We start from the raw sequence: 22,164 nt of genomic DNA, 5'->3' as shown, positions 1-22,164 counted from the left end.
AGACGGATGGACGCTGCCAACCAGTAGGCCTGTAAATGTTTGTGTTTGTGCCGGGGAGGTGGACGGAGGGGAGTCTGTGACCGCAGCAATCCTAAAAAGCCCAGGAGACGCAATTAGCTGAACCGAAGCTTTTTATAAAATGTGCTGCATGTTCTCTGAAAGCTCCTTCATTGTGTACATACAACAGATCACATGCTTCCTCCAGATTCTCCAGTTAAACTGTGTTGTTTAAGTCGACTGTTGACACGCCACTGTAACACATCTAGACTTTATTTGACACTCCGGAGTGCTGTTTATTATTTTGTGTGGTGCCAAGATAGTCGCTTGGCTGATGGATATTCGGCTCCTTTATACTTCTGTTGCTGATGATGAATTGACTTTGAAATTGCTAATGCTTCAGCGGCTTGTTGTGGCGTGTTTTTTAACCAATAGCATATCCGGTTTATTCCCTCACAGCTACGCCTCCGATGTGACTTCTGGTCTGAGCGACGGCTACGAGGGCCTATCAGAGAAGAGCGAGAAGACGGCGGCGAGACGAACCGCTGGGAAGCTGTTCAGGAGGAGAGCACGCTCACGGCTGCGCATCACTGGGGTACAATAAATCAAACGTCTCATTTCATTACACCCCTGCAAATGCATTTTTCCACATGATAAACAAATAAATCAGCTGGACTAAATTATTGAATTAGCGGAGGCATTTTCTTTATGAGCGAGCGGTGAAGCTCCACCCTGATTATGCAACATTATCAGTAGCCACGCTGTTATTTCCCCGGCAACCGCAGTACATTACTCTTCTGATCAAGACACTCTGTGGTCTTTTAATGAGCGTGTTTGGACTGGCGGCAGAGAACAACAGATCAGACGTGACCACATGTGCATACCGAGGTGCAGAGTGCAAAGATCAACACATTTAACCCTCCTGTTGTCCTCATTTACAGGCACCAAAAAATATTGTTTCCTTGTCTGAAAAAATCCAAAAATTTAGCAAAAAAATTCAACAAATTTCTGAAAATTTGCAAACCTTCAGGAAGAAAATTCCAATAATTCCTTAAAAGTTTCCTTAAAAGTTTTATTTTTTAAAAAAATCCCCCAAATTTGGCAAGAAAATTCTTGTAAATATTTTCAAAAAATTAGTAAGAATCTTCCCAAAAAAATCCTAAAAATATCTAAAGTGATTCCATATATATCAGTAAAACTTCTAATATTTTCTAAAGAACATTCACAAAAATCCAACAAATTTAGTTGGATTTTGGTTGATTTTTTTGTGAATGTTCTTAAGAAACATTTTTAACATTTCTTTTTTTCCACCAAAAAATGTCCCAAAAAAATCCCAAAATATTCAAAATGTGTACATCAGACGTTTCAGTGTGAAAATATATATATTTTTTCCACATTTTCAAACTTTAAAACGGGTCAATTTGATCCGCAGGACGACACGAGGGTTAACAGACATAAACACGTTGCATTTTAGCATGAACTCACACACATCGTTTCCTCTATGCTTAGCTCTGCTCAGGTAAATAGACACCTTTCGTGATTATTTGTCCTGGGTGTCTCTGCAGCTCTCTGATAAAGTGGACCGAGTGGTGGAGTGCCAGCTGCAGACGCACAATGACAAAATGGTGACTTTTAAGTTCGACCTGGACGGAGACAATCCAGAAGACATCGCCGCTGTCATGGTGAGACGATACTGGTGTTATAAGCTACAAATGACATGTCGATAAGATTGACTTTGTTTTCAGGAGAGTTGTTTACTGTATTGAACCAAATCGACCTAAAAAATGTGCTTCATTTCAGAAGAGGCAGCAGTTTGAACTCTATAACTTTAACCTCTGAACTTAAAACCCGTCAGCAAGTTTTGAAAACACGCTGTCTTAACAAAAATGACAAAATGATCCCATCAATGTGAGCCAGGAACTGTCAACACAAAAGTCACTGGATTTTCAACTTTTTAATAGTCATTGAACTACTCATCTGTGGCCAAATCTGACCTTCAAATTGTGATATTTCTTTATAATGACTTAATTCTTCATGTATCATTTAAAAATCTGCTAAAAATAAACAGTGTCTTCTAATTAGATTTTGCGAAAAACTAAAAATTCTTCACTTCTTGTTGCAACCTTAAAGTGACTTTTAGCTCAGCTTCAGGAAACAGTTGCAACACCAAAATTCAGGGACTTTTCAGCTGAATTTGGTTGAACTGCAGGCTGTATTTTTAAAGAGGAGGCAGGAGACAAGTAGTAAAATATGTACAATATGTCAAGTTGCCTTTGTTCAGGTATTGGAAGCAGCTGTAGAGAAATTAGAAATATGTTGCATGTGTTAATTCCAGTTTTATTTGTAAAATGAATCAGAAATTTAAAAAAAAAAATCAGCTTTTGTCTTTTCTTTTTTATGATTTATGACATCATAACTTCTTGCAATGATTGTTATGTTTCTATAGGGGTGCAGGACTTTATATTGCAGTGAAAAATGAGACGACACTGAGGAAAAATGCGACAGAAAAACACCCAAAAAACTGCTTGGCTGTTTCAGAGAGTTTAAGTCGTCTTATGAAACTTTTTCTGGACGTCAGACGCACTGGTTTTAACCCTCATGTCGTCCTGTGGGTCAGATTGATCCGTTTTAAAGTTTGAAAATGTGGGGGAAAAAAAAAATTCACAGTGAAACTTCTGATGTCCACATTTTCAACATTTTTGGGAAATCTTTAAAAACTTTTGGGTGGAAAAAAAAGAAATGTTAAAAATGTTTCTTAAGAACATTCACATAATTTGCTGGATTTTGGTTGATTTTTATGTGAATGTTCTTAAAGAAAATGTTAGAAGTTTTACTGATATATATGGAATCACTTTAGATATATTTAGGATTTTTCTGGAAGATTTTTACTCATTTTTAAAAAATATTTACTAGAATTTTCTTGCCAAATTTGGGGGATTTTTTTAAAAAATAAAACTTTTAGGGGAAACTTAAGGAATTATTGGAATTTTCTTCCTGAAGGTTTTGCAAATTTTCAGAAATTTGGTGAATTTTTTTGCTGATTTTTTTGATTTTTTTCAGACAAGTAAAACAATATTTTTTGGTGCCCATAAATGAGGACAACAGGAGGGTTAATAATCATTTAAATGAGATAAATAACTGATTTACTCCCAGAACGTTCTGCAATTAGTACAGAAACAAACAAATATATTGAGTCTGTCAGCTGATAAGTTTAGCAGATTCCTCTGTCTCAGCTGGACGTACACATGATTCATCCTCTTCCAGTTAGCAGGCTTTTTGTTTGCCAGTCTTTGCTCTTGCTGATAATATATCTAACTTATAGAGAAGTGAGTGACGCAGGTAAGCAGCTTCATCCCTCCTGTTGCTGTCTCTATTAGAGGATTGTGTAGTCGTTGTGCAGACATGAGGCTGTGTGAAGGAGGCGTGATGAGGCAGCAGCACTTTGTGTTCACTGAATGTACCGTTTCGTTCCCTCCAACACAGTGGGCTTTTGTTTACTGTGTCTTGGCGCAGCAGGGGCGCTTGGCATTGCAGCTGCCCCGTGGTTCTCAGTAAAGGTTTTTAAACGAGCTGAATTATGCCACGCTGACAGGAAAAGATCACCATGCCCCGACCCACAATTCACAGCAACGCTCAAAACTGCATGAATATGCAAAACCTCCCGTAAACAAACTGCCGTATTGTGGATTTCACGTAAGGTGTGTTTTTCCCTGAGAATAAGCATTAGCTGGAGGTAGGTGGGTGGTTCAGTTTCAGGGATGGACACACAAGAAGACATGTGAATCTTTTAGAAATGCACTTTGAAAGCTTCTATTCTCCTTTTACAATGGTAAACTATAATTAAGTACAGGTTTAAAGCACTTTCAGGTTTTGTTTTCTGCAACTTTAAACTTGTACTTTACAGCATTTTCATTAAATATTTTCCTTTTTGCTCTTATTTATTTCTATGAGACACGTAATTATTTTTGCAGATATAATTCTAAAATTTTCTGCATTTTTAAAATACGATTAACCAACCAAATTTGTATGACGTAGATCCAACTTTCTCCAATTTAAACAACAATAACATGTTGGTATTACCAGTTGATGCATCACAACATAACTCTTAACTTTCTGCAATATTAGTAGATTTTCTTTTGATATATATAGTACATTTTAATGCTAATATTGATAATAATAATAACAATAATGATAAAAATGCTAGTAATAATAGTAATGGTAATGCTAACAATAAAAGAAGAAAAAAGCAAAAAAATATTCATAATGATAATGCCAATAATATTAATAATAATAGCGATAATAATAATGCCAATAATAATAATAATAATAGTAATAATAATAATAATTCTTTTTCTTCTTATTATTATTATTATATAATAATCTTAAAGCTAGCAATAAAAAATAAAATTATAAAATACTACTACTCCTAATAATAAAAATGCTAGTAATAATAATTGTAATAATAATAATAATAATAATAATAATAATAATAATAATAATAATAATCTTAAAGCTAGCAATAAAAAGTAAAATAATAATAACTCTAATAATAGTAACGTAATAATGTTAAATATAAAAAGAAAAAATATAAAAAGATAATAATAGTAATTATTATTTCCTTTTTTATTATGTTTATTTTTATAATAATAATAATGCTAATAGTAGTAATAAAAAATAAATAATGAAATAAAAAAATGAAAAAATGTCATAATTAAAAATAATACATCTTGAATTTTTATCTATCATCTATCCATCTATCTATCTATCCATCCATCCGTCCATCCATCCATCCATCCGTCCGTCCGTCCATCCATCCATCCATCCATCCATACATCCATACATCCATACATCCATCCATCCTAATGTGTCCTCTTGTCTTCTAGGTGCACAATGAGTTCATCCTGCCCTCAGAGAAGGAGGGTTTCATCCACCGTATGGGTGATATAATCAAACGGGCCGAGGCTCTGATGACCAAAGACCAGCCGGTCCACTCCGGCGGACACCGATTGGCCCAGCCGGTGTTCCACGGCGGCGTTAACTCCTTGTCTTCCTCTCAGGTCAGCAGCAGCTTCTTTCTAGTAATCGTCACTGCAGCTTCGTTAGCTGAGAACAAAGGAAGTAGCCTGTACCTGTGTGTTTCTGTCTGATCGCCATAAATAACACCAGCTACAGTGAGCCTAGCTGTGCTTATCTGAGACGGACCGCAGATGGAAAGCTGTGCTGCTTCCTACACTGGTAATAAAGGGAATCTCATCAGAGTGCTTCCCTGTCCGTCCACAGTCCCTCTAAGACCTGCCCTTAAAGACTGAAGGTTAAGTGTCCTCAGAGCCACCAGAGACGGAGCTTTCACTTAGAACATAATGTTACTAAAAGCGCTAATGTCATAAAACCCATAAAGTCCTGTGTCTCCTTTTTTCACTTTTATTTGTTCCCACAACCACAAATCCTTTCCAGTGCTTACAACATAATGAACTTTCCAGCATATCTGCCCACAGTGCATTGGTAAAATAATTTATGCTTGGATGTATTAGGCTTTTATGAATCAAGGTTTCTGTGAAGCCATAAAATGAACTTCCAGGAAAAAAAGAGCTGTTAAGAGCAGTGCCATCCTGTACAAGATATGAGCTAATGCCTAATCAGATACAGTTCGTCTGCTTCGGGAAAAGGAGCGTCTGTTCTTCCACTTGGTCGAATACAAAGAACAAAATCTTCCCGTGCCCACTCGTAAATACGAAAGGAGATATTCATACATGATGGAGAAAAGGAGAATGTGTGGGGAAAGAGAGCAGTTAGAGCAGAAAACCTCCCGTGCCAGACATCTACCTCCTTGTTTCCAACCCGCTGGCTGCATAATTACGGTGAAACACATCGAACAAACCTCCTCTGGCTTCACTCCAACACCTGATGATTGTCTTTCCTTACAGAAAGTTTAGTTAACCCAGGAGGACACTGACAGGCCCAGAGACTCATCTGTCTGCAGCACCTCTGTTCTGGCTTTTGTAATTCTGAGATTCTATTAATAAATTCTATAAATGGAGCTTGAATCCCTGGAAAGCTTCTCCAGCTGTTCCTAGTTTTCTTCACCCACCGCTGGAAGAGCAGGACAAAGAATCTCTCTGGCAGCTGGGCCTCTGCTCAGATAAACGCTAACGTAAGCAAGTTAACCCTCCTGTTGTCCTCATTTACAGGCACAACAAATATTGTTTCCTTGTCTGAAAAAAATCCATAAAATCAGCAAAAATATTACCCAAATTTCTGAAAATTTGCAAACCCCTTACGAAGAAAAATCCTATAATTCCTTAACAGCTTCCTTTAAAAGTTTTATTTAAAAAAAAAAATACCCCAAATTTGGCAAGAAAATTCTTGTAAATATTTTCAAAAAATTAGTAAAAATCTTCTAAAAAAAATCCTAAAAATATCTAAAGTGATTCCATATATATCAGTGAAACTTCTAATATTTTCTTTAAGAACGTTCACATAAAAATCGAAACAAGCAAAATTCGCTGGATTTTGGTTGATTTTTTTTGTGAATGTTCTTAAGAAACATTTTTAACATTTCTTTTTTCCCACCAAAAAATGTTCAAAGATTTCCCAAAAATATTGAAAATGTGGACATCAGAAGTTTCACTGTGAAAATAGATTTTTTTTCCACATTTACCAACTTTAAAACGGGTCGATTTGACCTGCAGGACGACACGAAGATTAACATGCTCAATGCTAACAAGACCTGCTGATCTCAGGCAGACGCACCGTTTACCTTGCTAGTTTAGTGTATTAGCACAACTAACGTTTGCTAATTAGCTCTGAAAACAAAGCAAAGACGAGGCTCACGTCCATACGGAGTTTGTTTTTATGCTGCAAATAGAACTGGGTGACAAATTTATTACAGTAAAATGTTTAATTTCAGCAGATATCACTAATAATTCATGAAATTTAATGACCTATTCTTAATAAAGATCATCATAATGGAGGTGTATTTGAATTTAACCACTTTACCTATTTATCAAGGTATGCAAGTAGTAATTTTAATGTAATCACAATAAAAGATGCTTATTAATAAATGTACAAACATGAATAATGAAGGCAAATAAATTACACAAAACTATATGAAATCTCCTCCAATCTGAAGTTTATGCCTACAAAATGAAAATATCCATCCATCCATCCATCCATCCATCCATCCATCCATCCATCCATCCATCCATCCATCATCTATACACCACTTAATCCTCATCACAGTCATGGGGGGATGATTTAATCGACAGAAATCATCAGGAAACACAATCTGGGAGCCATCAAGTAGCTGTTGAGACATTTCACAGGAGAATGGAAAACTCTGACCTGCTGGTGGCTCCAGTGGAAACACATTCTTTATGATTCATCCTTTGGGAATCATGAATATGTGTAAACTTCCATCTAAAAGTTGATGAGATATTTAATTCTGTACCTGAGTGGTGGATTAACCAGCAAAGTGACAAACCTTCACTTCCATCCCTTCAGCCGAGAAAAATGAACACTCCTCCACCTCTCAGGTTTTCCAGTTGGATTAGAGCAGCCAATTATCCAGATTATGGAGGTTAAAAGTCTCCTCATAAAATATCGCTTGTATAAAATACACAAGGACTCAGTAATATTTATATTGACCAGTTAATAACCTGGGATTTATTATGGAAACAGCTTTTTTGCAAAGTCTTTACAGCCGTTTTTGCATTAAAAGAGAATAGAAAACTTTATTGTGGCTCTAATACATGTTGTACGACACCGACAAGTCATATATAGGTGAGGTCAGGTCTCGGGGTCGCCTGCATCGCCCGGTGTTTCAGCGGCGGCTTAGAGGGTCATTACATGGATTTCACACGTCAGCAGCAGCTTATGAGGAGCTACAGCACAGACTGTGAAAACGGCAGTAGGACTTCTGAGGTTTTGGGGAAGAATTTTCAAATCTGAGAATATTACAGACGTCAGCTGGGTGTTATAGCTTTGGCTCAAGATTATTACACAAATCCTGCATTAGTAACAGAGACCTAAAGTTTGAAAGATGTTGCAGAGGCATCTAATCAAAGATGGAAATAAGTTGCGTGCAAGCATTATGGAAAGCTTGACTTGTGCTGCACAATAGTGGGAAAAAAATGAAATTTGTGATGTTTCTCGTTTCTGTAATAATAACCCTCCTGTTGTCTTCACTGATGGGCACCCACAAAAATATTGTTTCTTTGTCTGAAAGAAATCCAAAAACTCAGCAAAAAAGTTCCGCAGATTTCTGAAAATTTCAAAACCTTCAGGAAGAAAATTCTAATAATTCCTTAAAGGTTTCCCCTTAAAGTTTTATTTTAAAAAAATCCCTCAAATTTGGCAAGAAAATTCTTGTAAATATTTTCAAAAAATGAGTAAAAATCTTCCAAAAAAATTCCTAAAAATATCTAAAGTGATTCCATATATAAAAATCAAACCAAAATTCAGCGAAATTTGCTGGATTTTGGTTGATTTTTTTGGGTATGTTCTTAAGAAACATATTTAATATTTCTTTTTTTCACCAAAAAATGTTCAAAGATTTCCCAAAAATGTTGAAAATGTGGACATCAGAAGTTTCACTGTGAAAATAAATATTTTTTTTCCACATTTTCAAACTTTAAAACGGGTCAATTTTGACCTGCAGGACGACATGAGGGTGAAGAAAAAAACAGGAATTTTCACCAGATGGCTTGAATTTAGATAGAAGTGTTTATTCTAGAATGATTGAGGTGATTTTGTAGGAGTGCATCTGCATCAAAAATACATCATTTGTTAAAAAGCAGTTTGTTTTTCATGTATTGTAACACCTGGAAAGGCAGCCGAAATAGATTTTGCTTTGGATGGCGTTCAGATCTGACGTGTTTTATTTCTGTTTCTTGCTCATTTATCTGTGCACATGTGGAGCCTGCATGTCAGCAAACTCAAAAAATGAACCCTCAAATCTGAGTAAATTATCTTCAATTACACAGTTTTCTCTTGAATTCATCATGAAAAATGTGCCAGTTTTCTCTTTGTGCCAAGCAGCAACAAAAGTTCCAGCATGATGTGACTTGACTGCGATGCGACGCATTTGCACCTTGCAGTGTTGATGCTGATAAAGATGTATTGTGCAACACTGCATTAACTTGATGTCTTAGAATTCCTCCAACTTTATGGACATTAAATGTGGAGTTCTGGTTTAACGATGAACTCTCCGGTGTGGACTCTAACCACCTATTAGTGTCGATGATTAGACCTGTTGTGTAACTTTGCGCTGCAGCTGAATCATGAGGACGTCTTCAGATACGAGGCGACGTTGCATAATCGAACCCTTCAACATTTTTGTCAACAGTAAATTGAATGAAGGACTGAGTTTAATCAAATGTCTTCTTTTTTACAGCCTAATCTGCACAGTCACACCCTGCCTCGGACTCATTCGTCCTCCTCTCTGCCTGGTAAGTCCCATGTGATGAAGTTAATTCATCCATTACAGGATAATTCGATGCTGAGGGATATTAAAAATGATAGGAATGTGAACCTGAAATAACCTCCCAGGACTTTGATTTGATTGGTTACATTGACCCTCATGTCGTGCTGCGGGTCAAAATTGACCCGGTTTAAAGTTTGAAAATGTGGAAAGAAATATATATTTTCATAGTGAAACTTCTGATGTCCACATTTTCAATATTTTTGGGAAATCTTTGAACATTTTTTGTGGAAAAAAAGAAATGTTAAAAACGTTTCTTAAGAACATTCACATAAAAATCAACCAGTGAATTTCACTGGATTTTGGTTGATTTTTTTTTGTGAATGTTCTTAACCCTCCTGCTGTCTGCATTTACAGGCACCAAAAAATATTGTTTCCTTGTCCGAAAAAATCCAAAAATTCAGCAAAAAAATTCCCCAAATTTCTGAAAATTTGCAAAACCTTCAGGAAGAAAATTCCAATAATTCCTTAAAAGTTTCCCTTAAAAGTTTTATTTTAAAAAAATCCCCCAAATTTGGCAAGAAAATTCTTGTAAATATTTTCAAAAAAAGAGTAAAAATCTTCCAAAAAATCCTAAAAATATCTAAAGTGATTCCATATATATCAGTAAAACATTCACAAAAAATCAACCAAAATCCAGCAAAATTCACTGGATTTTGGTTGATTTTTAACATTTCTTTTTTTCCACCAAAAAATGTTCAAAGATTTCCCAAAAATGTTGAAAATGTTTCACTTTGAAAATATTTTTTTCCCACATTTTCAAACTTTAAAATGGGTCAATTTTGACCTGCAGGATGACATGAGGGTTAAGTGAAGTGTTCAAACTGCATAAAGACTGTTGTTCTCACAGCATGTCAGATTAACTTGCTTCTTTTTTTTCCTGTGCATGTGTGTGCGATCACGTGTGCACGGGCGTCCACTCATGCATGGTGTGTCTTGTCTTAGACTACAGTGGGGCTAACCCAAGCGTAGGGGTACGTGGTTCTCCCCCATGCCCCAATGGAGAGGTCTTCAATGCAGACATTACTTCACCTGGGCGACCTCTAATACGCTCACAGTCTTTCCACAACGCCCCAGGTAAATAGCCCTCCCTCTGGTCCTGCGTGAAGAGACCCAGCATTGTTTACTGTTTCAGCACTCTGAAAAATTGTTACAGTCCTGTTGGCAGAGAATAAGTCGAAGCAAAGCTCAGCTACCTCATAAACCCCCCTCCCTCCCCTCTTCAGGGCCCTGTCTTGGTATTGTTCAGACATTCACATGGCGCCATCCGCCATCCCCACACCTCAAAGCCTTCGTCTGTGTCTGCCTTGCAGCAGGGCCTCTTGGGTAATTACCTCACCTGAAGGGCGCTTTCTGGTTTTGAGGGAGCTGTGAATGGTGTCGCTGTAAAGCATGAGATTTCTCCACTGCTGCGATAGTCAGCAACATCTGTTTGCCAGCACAAACTCCTGCAGAATTTCCAAGAAAGTCTCCTCCCACGTCAAAGTCTCCCTCCCCACAGGAGGGGCATTTTGAAGAACACATCTCCTTCATATGCCCCCAATGTCAGCCTCAGCTGCCATCTGAACATCCTGTCTCCCTCTTGTCTTGGTCTCTTCTCTGCTGGGTGTCCACTGCATGACTGCTTTCGCAATGCTGCTTGGCCGCCGGCCACCATTACAGAGTGTTGCTTAACCTATGTTTCCGTCAGCGTGGAAAAAGTAGAGGCTGGTTTGCATCATCAGCAACAGGAGGTGTGGTTTATGACTGTGGAGCCATTGTTGAAGCAAATGTCAAATCAATGGATGGGGCGAGGATGTTGGCGTCCTCAACTCTCCCTGGAGGAGCGATGTAGAAATCCTGATTTCTTTAATCTCACAATCAGACCCAGAAAGCTGGCGCACACGTGTGTTCCATTTAAGCTCCACGTAGAAGCCTCCCTCCTCCATCCATTGATGCTAAATCCCTCGCAGCCATCTAAGCCCGGTGTGGAACTGCTTCAGCTTACAAACGCAATTACAGTCGGATGCTGCTTTAAACAAAACGTCTCGGTTCACCATGGAAACCCTTTATTTGTAACTACGGGAAAGATTTTTGCTCCACATGGTGTATGTCTTAGCAGGAAGTTGAAGGAAGGATTGGGTGATGAAACCCTGAAGAGTCAGGAAGAACCAACTTGTCTTTCTGGGTCAAACTGTGTCCAAGATTCCACTGCAGCTGTGAAATTTAACCCTCGTGTCGTCCTGCGGGTCAAATTGACCCGTTTTAAAGTTTGAAAATGTGGAAAAAAATATATTTTCACAGTGAAAACTTCCACATTTTCAACATTTTTGGGAAATTTTCGAACATTTTTTTGTGGAAAAAAAGCAATGTAAAAAAAAAATGTTTTTCAACCAAAATCCAGCGAATTTCGCTGGATTTTGGTAGATTTTTTTTCCAAATGTTCTTAAAGAAAATATTAGAACTTTTAAAGAAAATATTAGAACTTTTACTGATATATATGGAATCACTTTAGATATTTTTTGGAAGATTTTTATTCATTTTTTGAAAATATTTACAATTTTTATTTATTTATATATTTATTTATTTATTTATTTATTTATTATTATTATTATTATTATTATTATTATTATTATTATTATTATTATTATTATTATTATTAGTAGTAGTAGTAGTAGTAGTAGTAGTAGTAGTAGTAGTAGTAGTAGTATTATTATCTTGCCAAATTTGGGGATTTTTTTTTTTAAAAATAAAACTTTTAAGGGAAATTTTTAAGGAAATTTTGGAATTTTTTTCTTGAAGATTTAGCAAAATTTTTTTTAAATAAATTTTTTTTGCTGAATTTTTGGATTTTTTTCAGACAAGGGAACAATTATTTTTGGTGCCCATAAATGAGGATAACAGGAGGGTTAAAACTACGTTTGCATGCAGAAATTAAAAGGAGACACTAAGAGACTTTAAGTTCAGGATAACTGACTATAAACCTCTTTTTAAAACAGTTTTCTGTCTGTTTTCTAGGTTCTCCCCTCCATTACCAGCAGCACCACCACCCTGCATCCCTCCTGCCCCACCACCAGCACTACCACTTGCCCTTTATGGGCCACACTCACTTCCCGTTCCCATATCCGGGCTCTCCGGGTTCATCGAAGCCAGCAGGGATCCATCCTCCCCTCACACGTGTAGCCAGTAACCCCACCTTCCCTTCTGTTCCCTCCCCGGCCCCCGGCTCCCCCAGTCCTAAGAATGAAACTCCCAGCCCCGTTAGCAGTGAGAGTGTTACCATGTCCCCACCTGCCCCTCAGCATCCCAACATGTGGCCCCCCCACACACAGCCCCTGTTTTCCTTGGCTAATGTGATCTCCATGGCTATGAGCATGGCCCAGTCTTTCATCCCTCCCACCAGCCTGTCCACACAGGTGATGCCCTCATTTCCAGGTTTTCACCCCCAGCTGCCCAGCCCCATGAACCCTCAGTCAGGCTACCCGTCCGTCTACCCCCAGCACTACCAGACTCCTCCAGTAGAGGTCTCTTACCCGGCGGCAGGCGGCGTCTACCACGGCCCCGAACATCAGATGGACGCTTTCCACCAGAGCGCTCATCCACAGTGGCCGCCTCACGTCTCTCCACCCTCCATGCCCTCCACTCCTCCGCTGGCTCCTCCAGAACCTTCGGAGCCGGCTGGACTCCCCGGTTCCCCCAGGAGGACCAACCAGGACCACAGTTACTCAGCTCCATACCCGGCACAGGCTCCAGCTCAGGCTGCTCCCAGATCAGACGTCTCCATTTCAAGCTCCTCGTCAGATCTTTCCCCGTCACCTTCAGAGAGCCCAGAAAACACTGTGAGTGCTCGTTAGTTTTATCTCAGGGATTCTATCTGCTGAGATTCCTTCAAAGCCGTGTTGTGTTAGAAATCTGTCAATAGAATGTTAATCAGCAATTTGGATTAATATTCATTTATGAACTCTATGAACTCCAAGTAGTTTCTGGGTGTTTTATTGTCACATTTTTATTCACTGTGGGCTCATTTTCACTACATTATAAAGTCCTGCACCTCTGTGGAAACAAGACAACCATGGACAGAAGTAGAAAGAGCTCAGAAGTGTCTTTTGTGCAGCGTGACAAATATAGAATGTCATAAATTATTAAAAAAAACATGAACAAAAATGAAAAATCTTTGATAAATTCCTTTACAAAACTTTTAAAAACCTGAAATCAACCTGCAAAACATTTTTTTCCAGGTGTCCACAGATGTTACCAATACAAGAAAAATGTTGAACCTACATAGTTTACTTAGTACTACTATGCTACTTACATTTATTTGTTTACATACTTTTCTTCTGTCAGCTCAGTGTAAACACTGCCTGCAGTTCAGCCCAGTTCACCTGAAAAGTCTCAGAATTTTTGTTACGTCACTGTTCCTTGCAGCTGAGTCATTTATGGCTTCGCATTTGCTCCAAGGAGTGCAGAATTTTAATTTTTTTTAAAGAATGTGGTTTGAGCAAATGGTTTACTTTTGGCAATTTTTTGAATAAATAAAGTGATTTTTAGCTTAGATTGGTGAGGCTTCTGTGCACAGATACCGATAAGTAGTACAAGAGGGGTTTTCTTTGTCTGGTTTTTTTTTGTTTTTACAGTTTTTGGTTCTGATAAATGTTGCCATTTTGGCTCATTTTGAAGATAACATCCCTCTAATAACCTCTGGTGGGTTTTGGGGTTTAGTAGACGTGTTCAACATTCTCCTAGTTTCTTGATGTCAAATTCTTGCCTCTTTTCTCTATTTTAAAGTCAAATACAGGTTTTAGAGAACCGACTGAACATATCAATGTGTAACCTGGGGAATTTTAACAGGCATTTTTTAGAATTATCTGACATTTTATGGATTAAAAGACAATTCATAAGTTAGCAGAAAGAAACTGAGATTCTCAGAAGTGTTTTTTATTTGATTTTCTGTAGCTATGAGGGAATCTACAGAAAACACTCAACACAATTGCTCTGTTTTTCTTTCCAAATCCAATTTCTGTTTACTACAGTGCATGGAACTACTTAGGATAATATTATGTAAGCCAGCATTTGGTAAGAGTTATCAGCAGCACAGAAACTAAGTTGGTGGCCTGCTGTGCTGTTAAACACTTTTAGAAAGACAATTACAAAGGAACTGAGTTTAAATTGGACCACACGTGTCCAGTCAGCCCCCTGTCAGCTGCAGCACTAATAATATTTCTCCTCCTCCTCCTCCAGTTATCATCCCTCTGCAGTCCGTTGCACCCCCCTGTACCCGAGATGAATGCAAGCAGCACAAACCTGAAGGCCTCTTCCACTGAATCTGGTAAGAAGTTCTGCGAATGTTCCTAAAGCAGACCTCTGCACCATTAACACCTTACATGATGAATGTTTTCAGCCAGGAGCTAGGAGCTCTGGAATGACATACTGTATGATGTTTATGTTTGCAGCCCAAACAAACCCACACACACACACACTTGTGAGTACACACAGATGCACCCAGAGCCAAATATTACACTGGAAAAAATGCCCCTCTCAAAACAAGAAAAAAAAAAAAAAAAACGTATTTCAAGGAACTATTACCTTGAAATAAGTGAAAAAATCTGCCAATAGAACAAGTGAAAAATGTCTTGGTAAGATTTCTAGAAATAAGATATGATATTTAGAGCATTGAGATATTAAAATTAGCTGGGAAAACTTATTTTAAGCTCTATTTTTTCCAGGATTGTCAAGCTTAGGTGTCTTAAAATAAACCAGACATGCTAAAAAAAAGCAGTTTTTCACTCAAAAATAGATTTTCGCTTTCATGTAACCTCCTAATTTGAGATGTATTAACCCTCCTGTTGTCCTCATTTATGGACACCAAAAAAGTATCGTTTCCTTGTCTGAAAAAAATGCAAAAAATCTGCAAAAAAATTCCCCAAATTTCTGAAAATTTGCAAAACCTTCAGGAAGAAAATTCCAATAATTCCTTAAAAGTTTCCCTTAAAAGTTTTATTTAAAAAATAATAATAATAATAATAAAAAATCCCCCAAATTTGGCAAGAAAATCCTTGTAAATATTTTCAAAAAATGAGTAAAAATCTTCCAAAAAAATCCTAAAAATATCTAAAGTGATTCCATATATATCAGTAAAACTTCTAATATTTTCTTTAAGAACATTCACATAAAAATCAACCAAAATCCAGCGAAATTCGCTGGATTTTGGTTGATTGTTTTGTGAATGTTCTTAAGAAACATTTTTAAAATTTCTTTGTTTCCACCAAAAAATGTTCAAAGATTTCCCAAAAATGTTAAAAATGTGGACATCAGAAGTTTCACTGTGAAAATATTTTTTTTTCCCACATTTTCAAACTTTAAAACGGGTCATTTTGACCCACAGGACGACATGAGGGTTAAACTTATTTTGAGTTTTCTTGTAAAATTCAACTCAAAACAAGATAATTTCAAGATTGTTTGACTTAACAAGATATTTAAGATGCATTGTCTTAAAACAAGTCCCTCCATCTGCTGAAATGTCTCTTGTTAAGTGAATTTATCTTAAATCGAGTGGGATGAGACATTTTGACTAAAAATAAGACAAATAGACTTGGTAAGATTTAGAGTTTTTGCAGTGTACGTTTATCCCCCCTCCTTCATTTGTGTTGTGTTCGGTCAAAATACATCCTGATGAGTCCGTTACGGTCAATTTGCTTTTTGAGCTGTTTTTCGGGCCCTTTTGTCTCTCTCAACATTATCACCCATTAGTGGAGCCTCAGTAGCTGTTGCGTAACTGCAGCCTGGATGTAATGTTCCATTCAATATGAACACAAACGTAGGTGTGATTGCAGCCCGACCCACAGGCGGCGACCAATCGGCAGGCAGCTGTGCTCGTTACAGTCCTCTCCTCCCATATCCACACCTGTCAGTATTTATACTCTCCCTTAATGTCCTCACAAGCCCACATTCAACAGAGCCCCTCTGTTTCAGCGGGCACCGGACCAGACAGACTTTACAGTAAGAAGGACACTCAGTGGGCAAACGGAGGCACTGCAGGGTTTAAAAGCTCTGCAGATGTGACTCAGACTGTTTATCTTTGGATACCAGGGAGCAGGTCCATTGCAGCTGTTTATTATTACTATTATTAAATGTATTATTATTATTATTATTATTATTACTGTGATAAATTAAGGCCCTATAAAGACTATCCATCTGCACTAGATGATTATTATTTTAGAAAATAAGACACAGTGAAAACAGAGTGGTACCTCTTTTAACCCTCTGAGCCCTAAAAGACACATTTTCTTTAAAAAATTGCCAAAATAACAGCATTTATCAGAGCCAGAAACTGTAAAAACAGATCATTGGATTTTCAACTTCCCGATGGTCCTTGAACTACTCGTCTGATACTTGTTTATGTCAGAAAACTGAACAAATCTTAACTTAAAATCAGGATAATTCACCAAAATCACTTTCAGAAACTTTCTGTTCTTTCAGGAAATTTAACCAAATCAAAGCCAAAACTCTCTTTTCAAAATTTGCTGATAATAAATGGTTTCCTCTAACCAGATTGTGTTTAAAAAAAAAAAATAAATAAATAAATTGTACATGTTGTACATGTTGGTTGCAGGTTTTTACATTTTTTTAAAAGATGAAGTAATCAAACAAATTTAACTCCAGTTTTTTCTTTTTGTAATTTATTGCATTTTAAGTGTGTCATACTACACTGAAGATATAACATTTTTTTAAAGGAAAATTTACAGAGCAAAAAACATAGCAAAAAAGAGAAATAAAATAATAATAGAAAAAATATATATACACATATAAGAATAATAATAATAAATTAATTAGAAAAATGCAAAGAGAGGGGAGGGTCTTGAAATGAATTACACGTCTGTGCATCACAGTAACAGGGTATCGCAGTGACAGTAGTACTTAATGTTTATCTGTTTCAGTGGCTAAATATCTCCATGGGTCTTTTTGGAGTTTTATAGACAGTCGTTTGCTCTAGAGGATGCAGCAGCTGAACAATGCTGACAGAGAGGGCTGTGGTAGGGCAGTTTTTCTGGAGCCAGTGTTTTGTGATGGTTTGTTTTTACTTGCTGCCAACAAAATCTAAAGGAGGTAAGCATCATTTATACCACCAGAGAGGATCCCAAGATAAAGAGTTATAAATGTCATGCAAATATTGAAACTTAAGACCTTTCATGTAACTCTCATCACCTTACTCCAGTAGATTTGGATAAACTGAAGACATTTTTGAGTTCTATTGACTTCCAGTCATGGTTGTTCTGTTTCCATAGAGGTGCAGGACTTCATGTTTCAGTGAAAAAAGAGCCCACAGTGAAGGAAAATGTGACAGGGACTGTAGAGGGCGTGGATGATTAGATTTTAATGAGTGAGGCGTTGTTCTATGATCAGATTTGAGAACAGTCAGCTGTTTATACATTGATTGGCCACCACTAATGTAAATGAGAGGTCCAGATGTTAGAACGTCCAATTCATGGACACTAAAGTAGTAATTTGAAGTTAATTAATGCAGAGTGCTCCTTTTAAACAAATCAGTGTATCAGACACACTGCTTCATAACTTCACCTTCTCCTCTCCTACGTTGCAGAAGTTCAGTCGGTTCCGGTGACCGTTGGGAGATTCCAGGTGACGCCCAGCATGGACATCCCTCCTCCTGCTGCACCACAGCCGGCCGACGGAGGCAGCACCCAGTCAGAGAGCAGCACCGAGGAGCAGGGGGAGTCCGAGACCAGCTTGGGCACCTCCCTCACCATGTCCCCTCCTCACCCACAGTTCCACAGAGGGTCCACGGGGGTCCTGCAGGAGGTGGACGGGCAGCCGGGGTGGGCGGCAAACCAGCAGGAGCAGCAGCAGGTCAGAGATGAGGCAGAGGAGGACGAAGAGGAGGACGAGGAGGACGAGGAGGAGGAGGGCGAGGAGGAGGTGGTCGGGGAAAGGCCGAGGGTGAGGAAGAGGAGTCGGAGGAGAGCGTACAGCCTCAGCCTGCTGGGAACGTCGGCGGACAGCGGGCTCTCGGTGACGGCGGCCGAGGCGGAGGGGAGGCTGTGGGACGGAGCGGCGGGAAGCCCTCAGTACAGCAACGCCCTGCACCACCTGTGGATGATGACCTACAACCGCAGCGCCCCCTACCTGAGCAGCGACGACTCCGACAGCGACGACGAGGACATGCTGGACGAGCTTCAGGAGCTCAGAGAGAAGTAAGCACACTGGAAAAAAGCCCCTCTCAAAACAAGAAAAAAATCATTTCAAGCAACTTGTACCTTGAAATAAGTGAAAAAATCTGCCAATAGAACAAGTGAAAAATGTCTTGGTAAGATTTCTAGAAATAAGATATGATATTTAGAGCATTGAGATCTTAAAATTAGCTGGGAAAACTTATTTAAGCTCTATTTTACCAGGATTGTCAAGCTTAGGTGTCTTAAAATAAACCAGATATGCAACAAAAAAGCAGTTTTTCACTCAAAAATAGATTTTTGGTTTCATGTAACCTCCTAATTTGAGATGTATTAATCCTCCTGTTGTCTTCATTTACAGGCACCAAAAATATTGTTTCCTTGTCTGAAAAAAATCCAAAAAATCAGCAAAAAATTTCCCAAATTTCTGAAAATTTGCAAAACCTTCAGGAAGAAAATTCCAATAATTCCTTAAAAGTTTCCCTTAAAAGTTTTTTTTTTTTTTTTTTTTAAAAATCCCCCAAATTTGGCAAGAAAATTCTTGTAAATATTTTCAAAAAATGAGTAAAAATCTTCCAAAAAAGTCCTAAAAATATCTAAAGTGATTCCATATATATCAGTAAAACTTCTAATATTTTCTTTAAGAACATTCACATAAAAAATTTTTATGTGAATGTTCTTAAGAAACATTTTTAACTTTTTTTCCACCAAAAAATGTTCAAAAATTTCCCAAAAATGTTGAAAATGTAGACATCAGAAATTTGACAGTGAAAATATATATTTTTCCCACATTTTCAAACTTTAAAACAGGTCAATTTGACCCGCAGGACGACACGAGGGTTAAACTTATTTGAGTTTTCTTGTAAAATTCAACTCAAAACAAGATAATTTCCAGATTGTTTGACTTAACAAGATATTTAAGATGCATTGTCTTAAAACAAGTCCCTCCATCTGCTGAAATGTCTCTAGTTAAGTGAATTTATCTCAAATCAAGTGGGATGAGACATTTTGACTAAAAATAAGACAAATAGACTTGGTAGGATTTTGAGTTTTTGCAGTGCAGCTCCACTGGAGATGCTGAAGTGTAGTTTCCTCCTGAACAGAAGCCATAAACGTTAGCAGCTCATTAGCAGCTAATAAGCTAAGCTCTTTTAATCTGCAAGATAAGCTCATCTTTTATTACTATTTACACAAATATGCTCGATATACATGCAGAGAAAGGAGGTAAGGTGATCCTTGAAGTCACATTCCTGCCATTTTAATGGTAGAAATAATCTAAATTTGCAGCTTTGATGCATAGAGACGAGTTTTTCGGGGTTTAATCACTGACTTCAGAGGGACTAATGCTCACATTTGCTGTTTTTTGTGCTTTATTAGACATCTGACCGAGGTCCAGGCCCTGCAGGCCGCCCAGAAGAGGGAGATTGAGGAGCTGTATGAGCGGATGGGGAAGGTTCCTCCTCCGGGGATCGTCTCTCCTGCTGCTATGCTGTCCAGTCGACAGCGCCGGCTCTCCAAAGGAAGCGGCTTCCCTTCATCTCGCAGGAACAGCCTCCAGCGTCTGGACATCCTGCCGCTCCAAGGTAGCGAAGAACAGCCGTTAGATTCTGATTAGTGAGTTACTGCTGGTCACGCACCTTCCCCGTTTTGTACTCGCGGTTTACGCTGGCGTGCTCCTTTGTTCCTTACATTCACAAACAATACAGCAAGTCACTTCCTTTGGTTGGATATGCCAAAGCATTCATTGGGTTCAAAAAACAGCAATCAAATGTCCAAAATCCAACTCAAAGAAAACGCTAGCCTGCGGCAGTTTGCGGCAGCCTGCAGTCAAAAACAGTGGTTCTATAGTGTACCACACCTGGACTAATCAGTGGCTCCTTATATGGTCGCTCTGTCCCACACCTGGACTAATCAGTGGCTCCTTAACCGTGGTGTCGTCCTGCAGGTCAAAATTGACCCATTTCAAAGTTTGAAAATGTGGAAAAAAATATATTTTCACAATGTAACTTCTGATGTCCACATTTTCAACATTTTTTGAACATTTTTTGGTGGAAGAAAAATGTTAAAAAAAATGTTTCTTTAAGAACATTTGGGAAAAAATCAACCAAAATCCAGCGAAATTTGCTGGATTTTGATTGATTTTCTCCCAAATGTTCTTAAAGAAAATATTAGAACTTTTACTGATATATATGGAATCACAGGATTTTTTTTGGGAAGATTTTTACTCATTTTTTGAAAATATTCACAATTTTCATTTATTTTATTTTTATTTCTTGACAAATTTGGGGATTTTTTTTTTTAAAAATAGAACTTTTAAGGGAAACTTTTAAAGAATTTTCTTCCGGAAGATTTTGCAAATTTTTATAAATTTTGGGAATTTTTTGCTGAATGTTTTGATTTTTTTTCAGAAAGGGAACAATATTTTTTGGTGCCGTAAACGAGGACAGCAGGAGGGTTAAAAGCTCACTCTGCTCACCCCACAGCGCCCCACTGGTGACCTTTAAAAATTGCCTTGTGAATATGTGACAGCTTTATGTCCAGTTGAGTTTTTTCTAAGCGTTGCCCTGTCGTTCTCTCAGGAATCATCAGGAGGAACTCTCTGGGAGGCAGCAGCAGCGGCTCGCAGGATAAACCCAGCAAAGGCGTCACCTTCGCCACTGACATAAGTAGAATGGTGAGTGGACGGAGCGTCAACAAACTTTATTATTCTCCTTTTCAAACACAAGAACACATAAGATAAGATAATCCTTTATTACTGCCCACATCAGGGGAAATTTCCACTGTTACAGCAGAGCAGCACTGACAACATTAACCCTCCTGTTGTCCTCATTTACAGGCACCAAAAAATATTGTTTCCTTGTCTGAAAAAAATCCAAAAAATCAGCAAAAAAAATCCACAAATTTCTGAAAATTTACAAAACCTTCTGGAAGAAAATTCCAATAATTCCTTCAAAGTTTCCCTTAAAAGTTTTATTTAAAAAAAAAAAAATCCCCCAAATTTGGCAAGAAAATTCTTGTAAATATTTTCAAAAAATGAGTAAAAATCTTCCAAAAAAAATCCTAAAAATATCTAAAGTGATTCCATATATATCAGTAAAACTTCTAATATTTTCTTTAAGAACATTCACAAAAAAAATCAAACAAAATCCAGCGAAATTTGCTGGATTTTGGTTGATTTTTTTTGAATGTTCTTAAGAAACATTTTGAACATTTCTTTCTCCACCAAAAAATGTTCAAAGATTTCCCAAAAATGTTGAAAATGTGGACATCAGAAGTTTCACTGTGAAAATATATATTTTTTCCACATTTTCAAACTTTAAACCAGGTCAATTTTGACCTGCAGGACGATAAATATTCACATTTAATGAGGGTTAAATGTGAATATTTTCAAAATGTACATTTTGCTCTAGAACAAAGGAAAAATTAGGAGTTGTTATTTATCAGTTATTATGCTCGGATTTTACTGGTTTGGTCCATTTGAGATCAAATTGGGCTGAATGTGGAACCTGAACTAGAATAAGTTTGACA

The 22,164-nt window shown here is 37.7% G+C and overlaps 1 protein-coding gene across 2 annotated transcripts in view; it reads left to right on the top strand.

Annotated features, from left to right (window-relative positions):
* Window positions 1-22,164, top strand: part of wnk4a (WNK lysine deficient protein kinase 4a) — a 67,064-nt gene that overhangs the window by 41,224 nt on the left and 3,676 nt on the right. Inside the window, exons 10-19 of one of the 2 annotated variants that reach the window (XM_055004172.1) lie at window positions 457-592; window positions 1,563-1,679; window positions 4,881-5,054; window positions 9,389-9,443; window positions 10,421-10,552; window positions 12,473-13,293; window positions 14,693-14,780; window positions 18,051-18,660; window positions 20,014-20,219; window positions 21,216-21,310. In XM_055004172.1, coding sequence (XP_054860147.1) covers window positions 457-592; window positions 1,563-1,679; window positions 4,881-5,054; window positions 9,389-9,443; window positions 10,421-10,552; window positions 12,473-13,293; window positions 14,693-14,780; window positions 18,051-18,660; window positions 20,014-20,219; window positions 21,216-21,310 — 2,434 coding nt within the window. The remainder of the gene's footprint in view (window positions 1-456; window positions 593-1,562; window positions 1,680-4,880; window positions 5,055-9,388; window positions 9,444-10,420; window positions 10,553-12,472; window positions 13,294-14,692; window positions 14,781-18,050; window positions 18,661-20,013; window positions 20,220-21,215; window positions 21,311-22,164) is intronic. The other variant, XM_055004173.1, reaches the window with a different exon arrangement.

The sequence above is a fragment of the Amphiprion ocellaris genome, chromosome 18 (genome assembly GCF_022539595.1).
Source record: "Amphiprion ocellaris isolate individual 3 ecotype Okinawa chromosome 18, ASM2253959v1, whole genome shotgun sequence".
In the NCBI taxonomy this organism is placed as follows: domain Eukaryota; kingdom Metazoa; phylum Chordata; class Actinopteri; family Pomacentridae; genus Amphiprion; species Amphiprion ocellaris.
Note: the sequence above shows the minus strand (reverse complement) of the source record. Positions and strands in the feature narration are given on the sequence as shown.